Source organism: Lathyrus oleraceus, chromosome 2 (genome assembly GCF_024323335.1).
Source record: "Lathyrus oleraceus cultivar Zhongwan6 chromosome 2, CAAS_Psat_ZW6_1.0, whole genome shotgun sequence".
Classification (NCBI taxonomy): domain Eukaryota; kingdom Viridiplantae; phylum Streptophyta; class Magnoliopsida; order Fabales; family Fabaceae; genus Lathyrus; species Lathyrus oleraceus.
In genome coordinates, this window is record NC_066580.1 from 477,162,081 (window position 1) to 477,171,298 (window position 9,218).

Genomic DNA, 9,218 nt, shown 5'->3' on the forward strand with positions numbered 1-9,218 from the left:
GGTATCTGGGGTGTTTCAACATGTATCAGTTGGGTTTTTTTGACATTAGGAGGTGACACATGCCTCCTCCGAGAAGATGAAGGAGGTGGTGATGCATGAGCCCCTGAAGTTAACACCTTTGCATTAGCCAAATTAGAATCGACTGGTGCCTGCGAGGTTCAAGCTCCTTCCCTCCGAACTGATGCATCTTGCACAATTCTGCCATCCACAGACTAGATACGAAAAAGCATTTTTGGATTTCAGAAAATCAAAATATTGAACAAATCTAGAAGTGCATTTCCGTAATGTTCTCCAACTCAGAGAAGAACGGAAATGACAAAAATGTAATTGAATACAACATCCAAAAAATGCATTGATAATTTAAACTACCTATCAAACACATTTCTCATTTAAATAACATATGCAAAAATAATCCACAAACTAAACACGGAAAAACATTTTCGAAAAACCAAAATGTTGAATAAATTCGGAAATGCATTCCCGTAATATTTTCCAACTTAGAGAAGAACGAAAATGGCAGAAATACAGTTGAATCCAACATCCAAAAAAAATGCACCCATAACTTAAACTACCTATACATTGTTCATTTAAATAATATATCTAAACTATATATTACATAACTTAATGCTAAATGCATATAGAAATAAAAAAAATATAGAGAAATAAACAACTTACCAAATGTGATTTCGATGTTGAGTTCTTTAATCAATTGAATGTTGATGGTAGAAGGTTGGACGTAAGTTTAATAAGTTTGAGAGTTTATGAGTTGAGAGAGTACGGGAGTTGATAGGTTTTGGGAGTTTGAAAAGTTGATTGGTTTTGAGATTTTGAAGAGTTTGAGAATTGAGAGAGTAAAAGAGAAACGAGGAGGAAAATGGTCTAACACAATGTTTGATTAAAAAAGTGTATGGAAATGTATCTTAGTAAGTTATACAAAGATATAATTCCATAGTATTTTTTGACCGTCTTAGCGTTTTACTAAAAAAAGAATATGAATGAGGGTGCGTTCGGAGATGCATTTTTAGATTCTTTTGAGTAATTTTGATTTTTTATTAGAATGGAAGAACAATGCTTAGGGTGAGAAAAATAATTCTCTATATCTATGGATGGATAACTCGTCGGTTCGAGCTCAAAATTCTCAACTGATCGAAATTTTGAGTGATATTAGGATATCCATTTTTACCTATTATTTTTTCCTTCTATTTGTTTGGTTTCTAAGTTGGTCGTATGAATTTTTCGATTTTGTTTTATCTCATTTTAAGTTTCAATTTTAAAATGACAAATTTAAATAAAGTTTATTGAAAGATAAATAAACATGGTTGAAAAAAAAGCTCAACATGTGATTGAGATAATAACATTCCAATGAGAAAGTAGGTAGAAAAAATATTTAATGTAATATGATAGTCTTAGTGAGTAGCTCTCAATTCTATCTTCCAATGACTTTGTTGAGTATTCTGTCATTTGAAAACTGAGATAGCACAACACCATCCTCTTATCATTTTTTTTTAATGTTTGAAACAAGTTTAATTGTTATTTTAATTTTGACATGATTCTCTTTCTCTTATGCAATTTAAAGAGATATAATAAAAGAGTATTTTTATCAATTTGCAAATAGTTAGAACTTAGAAGTTGTGTTAACTAAACCCAAACTAAAGCTATATGAGCATGTGTAAGCAACGAGCTGGAATGCAAAGCTAGCTTAGTATTAAATGTCAATAAAGATGTGATGTGATGTCAATCATCTCATAGAGTTCATTTATATGAATTATATATGAATCAAATATATTAATTATTTTAAAAAATAAGTTCTCTTTTATAAATTTGATAGAGGAAATAAACAATAGTAACATTCTTTCTTTTGAATGGTTTTTAATGTAATATTAATGATTATTTAATATTTTTAATTATTTATAACAAAAAATAATAAATGAATTCAAAATAATTAAACGTATTTTTGAAAAATACAAATAGTGTCTTTAGAAAAAAAAACGTAAATAATTTTTTTTTCTTATTGCGTGTATTTATTTTTAGTTTTTAAATAGTTTTTTTTTAAAATAATCACTGAATATTAAAAAAATTTATTTTAGTCCCTACAGTGAAAATCCATAGGAAAATTCGAACAAAACATGCAGATTTTAAATCCGCAGAAAAATTTGAAGGAAAATCCGCCGAAAACCTACAGATTTTCCTGCAGATTTTGTTTTCAAAGACTAAAATCAAAAATATTTAATATTCAGAGATTATTTCAAAAAAAACAGTTTAAAGTGTAAAGACGAGCTTCTCCAACACTATATTTTGACAAAAAAAAACTACATTATGGACATATCAAAAGGATGGGCAGAAATATAATGATGTGTGTAATCAAGACTTGGTTCATTGTCAAAGATGCACTTAGATTTACTTTGAGCTTGATCTTCATTTGATAGGTAAGTTATAATTCAAGTTATGATATACTATAGGTAGGGGTGACAAAATGGATGGATTGGATGAATATGGATTGGATCGTTAATGGATGGATCAAAACAATCCATTAGTCCATTAACAATCCACTAAAAGTTTTTGAAAATTTTACCCTATACCCCTACAATTGTACCCATACCCCTACATTTAAATTTTTTTGACCAAAATACCCTCATATAAATAGGGTATATTTTCCGTTTCAAATTTTTTTTACCATTTTCGTTGAAGACTTCCGGAGAAGAAAATTTTTTGGCGTTTTTGCATTGTATACCGGAACACTTAAGAGTAAGTCTTCCGGTTTGAAAAGTGTATACCGGAACACTTCTCTAAAGTGTTCCGGTTTGTTGTTTTTATGGACACTGAACCGGAAGTCTTCTAGAAAGTCTTCCGGTTTGTATACTTGTATACCAGAACACTTTCTTCAAGTCTTCCGGTTTGGATGATGTGTACCGGAACTCTTCTTTGAAGTGTTCCGGTACGTAATTTTTTTTTTTTTTTTTAATTTTAATTATTATTTTTTACATTATTTTTGTAGTGGTTCGAAGAAGAGGTGCAGATGGCCGGATTCCAGTCCGCACGTTAGACCGGGGTGCATCTTCATCTGCAGCTGCAACTGAGCCGACTGGATATCCAGGAGGGCCGTACGATACATCGCTTTTGGTGAAGTACGAGCATCATGTTGCTCGACATATATGGTTCGGTGAGGTAAGTAAATGGACTATATTTGAAAATGAATAATAGTTGAATATTTTATAATTTGTTTTCTAATATGTGTTTTAATTGTTTTTAGGAAAGAGGACCAAAGAAAGAGTTGAAGGTTGCCGGACATGGACTGAAGTTGAATTCTAGGGTTCCATTGGCTCTTCCACCACAGATGGAGAGTTGGGTATCTAGATCCGGTTTAGCTTCACTGCAGAGAACGAGTCTGAACAAGATAGACACAAATCTTGTCTCTGCATTTGTGGAAAGATGGCATCTAGAGACATCTTCATTTCACATGCCGTTTGGTGAAATGAGCATTACTTTAGATGATGTCGCATGTCTACTTCACTTGCCCATTAGGGGTATCTTTTGGAGTCCTCAGGATGTGACTGAAGAGCTAGCTGTTGAACTTGCTGTTGACTACCTAGGAGTGTCACAGAGTCAGGCACAGTCACATGTTCGGAGCTGCAGGGGGTCGTATTACAAGTTGGAGTGGTTATATGATATATTCGTACATCATAGGGCTGCTTCCAGCTGGGCATATGCGACTAGAGCATATCTATTGATGTTGGTGGGTTCCACCATATTTGCTGATAAGACCTTTACACTTGTAGAGGCACGATACCTCCTCCTGTTTAGGGACTTGGATGGATGTTCAGGATATAGTTGGGGAGCAGCTGCACTAGTTATCCTCTACCGATATCTTGGAGATGCGTCCATGTACAGTTGCAAACAGCTAGGTGGATATCCTACTCTCCTACAGGTATATAATTTAATTTTGTTAATTAAGTGTTAGATTCATTTTATAAAATATTGTAACTTAATTTGTTTTATTTATTATGTTTTTATTTTGTAACAGTGTTGGATTCACGAGTATTTTCCAACTGTTGGAAAAAGAGGGGAGAATTGGAATCCTGCTGGAAACTGTGGTCTTCCCCGAGCGATGAGATGGTCGTATAGACAGGGAGTCCTGAAGGTCGATGATTTACGACCTATTTTGGACGAGCTGACACCTACCGACGTCATCTGGCGACCATTTGAGGATCATAGAGCATGGCGTGTATTTGATGAGATATGTCTTTACAGGGGCTGTTTGAAGTGGGGTGAAACAGTTGTTCCATACTTGCCTGATAGATGTTTACGTCAGTTCGGGTATAGGCAGTATGTTCCATCCCCACCTCTGGATTGTATGATGGCGACGGATATTGATGTTGATTGGATCAGTTACCATCAGAGTGTTGTCGATGTGATCGGTTCATCTTCCGTGGCCACCTATCCTTGTCTATTAATTCCAACCCCAACTCTCTGCGAACCATTGACCAACCATCCTCACCATATCCATGCAATGATGCAATGACTCTAAATCCACAATTACCATCTGATTCAACATTAACTACATCTTCAATGTATGACCTAATATGATTAGGAAATTGAACAATGAATTGTGGTTGCTTCTTTGATAATTTGATCTTCTTCGAAGTCTGTGATGGTTGAGATTGCCTTTGTGAAGATTGAGATGCCTTATCAACATACTCATGATACGAAGGGTCCCTATAAACATCATAATCTGCTGGTTTTTTCCCTTTCTTCTTCACTCCTCCTTTGGTTTTTATTTTCTCAGGTGGTGGACACAATGTTGTCATTGTTGGGTATGCTAGTTCACATACCCTACTCCTTAATGCCCTTTTCCCAACAACATCTAATGACCTAAATCGTCTCCACAACTCATTCATTGCAGCTGTCATATCCACCTCTGATCCATCATCTTCACCTATCTCTAACTCAACTTCCATAGTTAGTTTCCTCCAATGAACATGAACAACATCAATGGGTATCGGTATACCACCTACTCTGTATCTTCCTAACTCACAAGCACAAGGTAACCCATAAGATGTTCTAAGAGTACAACCACATATTTGCCTGTTAGTTCCAACATAATCAACTCTCAATAACTCTTCAGCAATACGTCTCAAAGCAGCTCGAGATACAGAACCACGCAAATAACCATAAAAGGGACTTACGTGTGCGTTCTCAACTTCGTAAAAACTCTTTTGAAATGAAGCTCTAATGTTTCCCAGTTGTAACCTCAAGTTGTTATTCATGGCTTCCCAACATTTGACCATGTCACCTATACTGTTTCCTAACATCTGCTTTAACTTCCAATGAGCAGATTCAACCCTAAAAATATCAGATATAAAAAATACCATTAGATATTGAAAATAACACATCAAAAAACATAAAAAAATATCAAATATAAAATTATAAGACGTACCGATTAGTCGTTGTGTTACCCAAATGTAGGACTCGATTAATCCATGCTCCAACAAATCTATGCCTATGTGGAGTCAACCATGTGTCTTTCACATAATTAATAAATCCACTATAATCAACACATGCTTGCTCAAGTTGATGCAACCGCTGACCATACTCAACCTCATCACTAGCCCAGACAACTTCCATCCATAATGTGTCTATCGTCTTTTGCAGGTCATTCACCACATGTTGTTTGCATTTGGCACCAACGTTTTTGTTAATGTGAAATCTACATAGCAAATTAATCGAGTTGGGAAACACAACTTCAATTGCTTTCATCAAAGCAAGATCTCTATCTGTCAAAATCACTTGTGGACACATGTCTTTCTTCACAAACAACTCTTTTAATTTCTCCAATACCCAGCAAAAATTCTCTGTTTGCTCAGACTCCATATATGCAAATCCAACAGCAAAAGTCAACTCAGTCGATGTCATGCCAACAATTTCAAACAAAGGTTGTCTATATTTGTTTGTCTTGTAGGTGCTATCCATAACTAACACAATCGGAAATATATTCAACAACTTCACTGAATCAGGATGTGCCCAAAATATCTCTCTCACCACTTCCGAGTCATCCTTTTTTCTACTCCAATACACATATCCTACATCCTCAATAAGCTTAAACAGATGTTGTATCTCACTCCTTGGACCTCTTATCTCTTTTTCTATCACACTCTTATGCTTGTATACTTGCGTAATACGAGTGACATTCTCAGGAAACTTGTCTTGCAAGGAAAGCAAAATGTTTCTAGGTGCTACATGTCTCTTTGCCAAATCAGCGACATGTTGCTTCTCATCTGTGGTCAACCTACCAATAAACGAATGACCTTCTAATCTATCAGGTAAACCATGATTATGTAACCCACATTTTACATCAATCTTCCAACCAGATCCATCTTTCGCCGGAGTCGACCTGATTTTAAATGGACATCCACATTTCTTGGACGCACTTTGGATACCACTATCACTAATCTTGTGTTTCCCACCTTTATCACAGCCAAATATTATTTTGTTACTTCTCCCTCTCTTCCCCGTTTCAGTATCTGAACGACTGATAATAACAGTTACTTTATTGTCGATTCCAACCTCTTTAATCCATTTGATAACCTCTTCTCGTGTACCAAATCTTTCCGTCATCATAAACGCATCAGTAGTATCTACACATATTTTGGGAAGATTTTCCATTTCTGTAAAAAAAAAAAAATAATAAAAAAAAAAAAAAACGTACCGGAAGACTTAAAGAAAGACTTCCGGTACACAAAAAAAGCAAACCGGAACACTTCTCCAAAGAGTTCCGGTATGCAAATTTTTTTTGAATTTTTTTTTATGTGAACCGGAACTCTTTCCTTAAGTGTTCCGGTTTGCTTTTTTTGTGTTCCGGAAGTCTTCCCAAAAGTCTTCCGGTTTGGAAAAATACATACCGGAAGTCTTTTTGCAGGTGTTCCGGTGCGAGGGGTGTGAAAGTGTAATTTTTGTAATTTTCAACTGAATGGTAAAAATGAAATGGTAAATTGGTTAAAACCAATTAAGGGTAAAATGAGAATTTTTAAATTTTTGTAGGGGTATGAGATTAATTGTAGGGGTACAAGGTAAAATTTTCAAAGTTTTTTAAAAATTATCCAATCCAATCTATCTATTAAGAATAAAATTCATCCAATCCATCCATTTTTTAAAAAAAAAATCACTTATTTTTTTGAAAAATTTATTTTTTTCAAAAAGTTTTTTATTTTTTTTGAATAAAACAATATCAGTTTTTTTCGAGAAAAAACATTTTTTTTGTATTTTCAAAAAAAATAATTGAAAAATCGTTTTTTTTTTGAATTTTTTTTTTTATATTCGTAAAAAAATAAATTTTTCGAAAATAAAATTAAAATTTGGTATTTTTCAATTTTTTTTTTTTAATTTTTGGAAAAAAAAACGATTTTTTGTATTTTCAAAAAAAAAATATTTTTTTCGAAAAAAATAAATTTATTTTTGTTTTTAAAAAAAAATTGATTTTTTTTGAATTTTTTTTTCAAAAAAAATTTAATATTTGAAAAAAATTATTTTTTTAAAATTAGATAAAAAAATCCATTGGATCATTAAAATGTGTTAGATGTATTGGATCAATTCATCCTTATAAATGGATGGATTGGATTAATCCATTAATTTAATTTTTATGTAGTGGATGAATTGGATGAATTTTTTTATGGATGGATTGGATGAATTTTCTCTTAATGGATCCAATTGCCACCCCTAACTATATGTGCTCAGAAATTCTATGACAATCTCATTCATATGCATAACTCCTTTTGAAGTACCATGGTCATGCATACATACTGTTATATAAAGCATTTTTCATTTTTATACCGGTTGTAACCGGTTACACATAATGGTTAATCGGTTACATGAAACCATAAACATGTTTTTTTGTGTGGAAATTTTAGTCAGGTGCAACCGGTTACACCTTTTGGTTAACCGCTTACACATACACAAATTTGAATTTTTCAGGCATCGTTTTAGGTGTAACGTATTACGATAATGTGTTAACCGGTTACCACTGAAGCAATGATATTTTTTCATGAAAAATCTGATTCAAAAGTATTTTATTTTTATACCATCAAACATTACATTAATTAATTATAATACACTCCTTCAAAATAGTGTTATACACATATAAATACGACATGTTTTAGATTTCAAAATTTCACCTCTTTCAAATCAATTCAAATACATTCTTTCTGTTATTTTCAAAACAAATGCATTGAGTCATAACCTTTGTGTGAAACTTACTGCATTACTTTTCATTGCATTTATGAAAATTTCAACACTATAAATTTTGAGTACTAGTATACCATATTGTGAATTGTACACTTGAAAGGGAAGATCAATTATTGTAATTGATATACTTCATTCATCTTCAAACTTTTTATTATTTTTCCAGAATTGCTTTGTATTCCTTGCTGTCCAGGATTGTTGGAAGCAAGAGAGATGTCCAGGATTGTTGGAAGCAAGAGAGTTGAAAAGGAAAGAATTATTCTCATTTCAACTTGGTTGGATCATAAGGTGTTGTTGCCTTAGTGATTGGTTAGAAGTTTGTGTTTAGAAGTCTAAGATTAGACTTGTATAAAAGTTTTAAAATTATTGAAATCTCTTACATGTTGTAAAGGGACTAGAAGTATTCTCGGATTATGAGAGGAACTAGTATAACCCATTTGTATTCTTTATTTTTCTGCATTTACCGCTTTCAACGCTTAACCATAAACCATAAAAGTAATACGCTTATCTCTAAAAACCAAAAAAAATGTAAACTACCTAATTCGTGCCCTCTTAGGTGCATTCCATACTTACATTTGGCATAAGAGCAGTTTATAAGTAACATGTTCCAAAAGATCTAGAATGACTTCTGCATGTGCAAATCCTGTTTCCAAAGATGGTGGCAGTAACAATAAACCTCAATTATTTTCTAATGAATATTTCGATTTTTGGAAAATTCGCATGAAGGCTCATTTGGAAGCACAAGAAGAGGATATATGGGCTTCCGTTTCACATTAATTTTATGCTTCTTTTGCTCGACATATAAGAGGTGGATGAAGAAAAAAATGATGACGAACAAAATATAAGATATCTATAAAAATTACTAAAAAATTGCTTAGGATCAAGGGAGGTCCCTAAAAAAATTAGTTTGATTTTATCTTACTACAACAATCTGTCATGATACCAAAAAGTGAGTTAATTACATTGATTAGTACTAACTAAAGACA

General features: G+C 33.0%; 1 protein-coding gene across 1 annotated transcript in view; it reads left to right on the plus strand.

Moving 5' to 3' along the window:
• The first annotated feature begins 3,083 nt into the window (after positions 1-3,083).
• The window catches only part of LOC127123829 (protein MAIN-LIKE 1), a 9,456-nt gene continuing 3,321 nt past the window's right edge, over positions 3,084-9,218 (plus strand). The window contains exons 1-3 of the mRNA XM_051054004.1: positions 3,084-3,165; positions 3,251-3,925; positions 4,022-4,442. Of these exons, the coding sequence (XP_050909961.1) occupies positions 3,335-3,925; positions 4,022-4,442 (1,012 nt within the window). The 5' untranslated portion in view covers positions 3,084-3,165; positions 3,251-3,334. The remainder of the gene's footprint in view (positions 3,166-3,250; positions 3,926-4,021; positions 4,443-9,218) is intronic.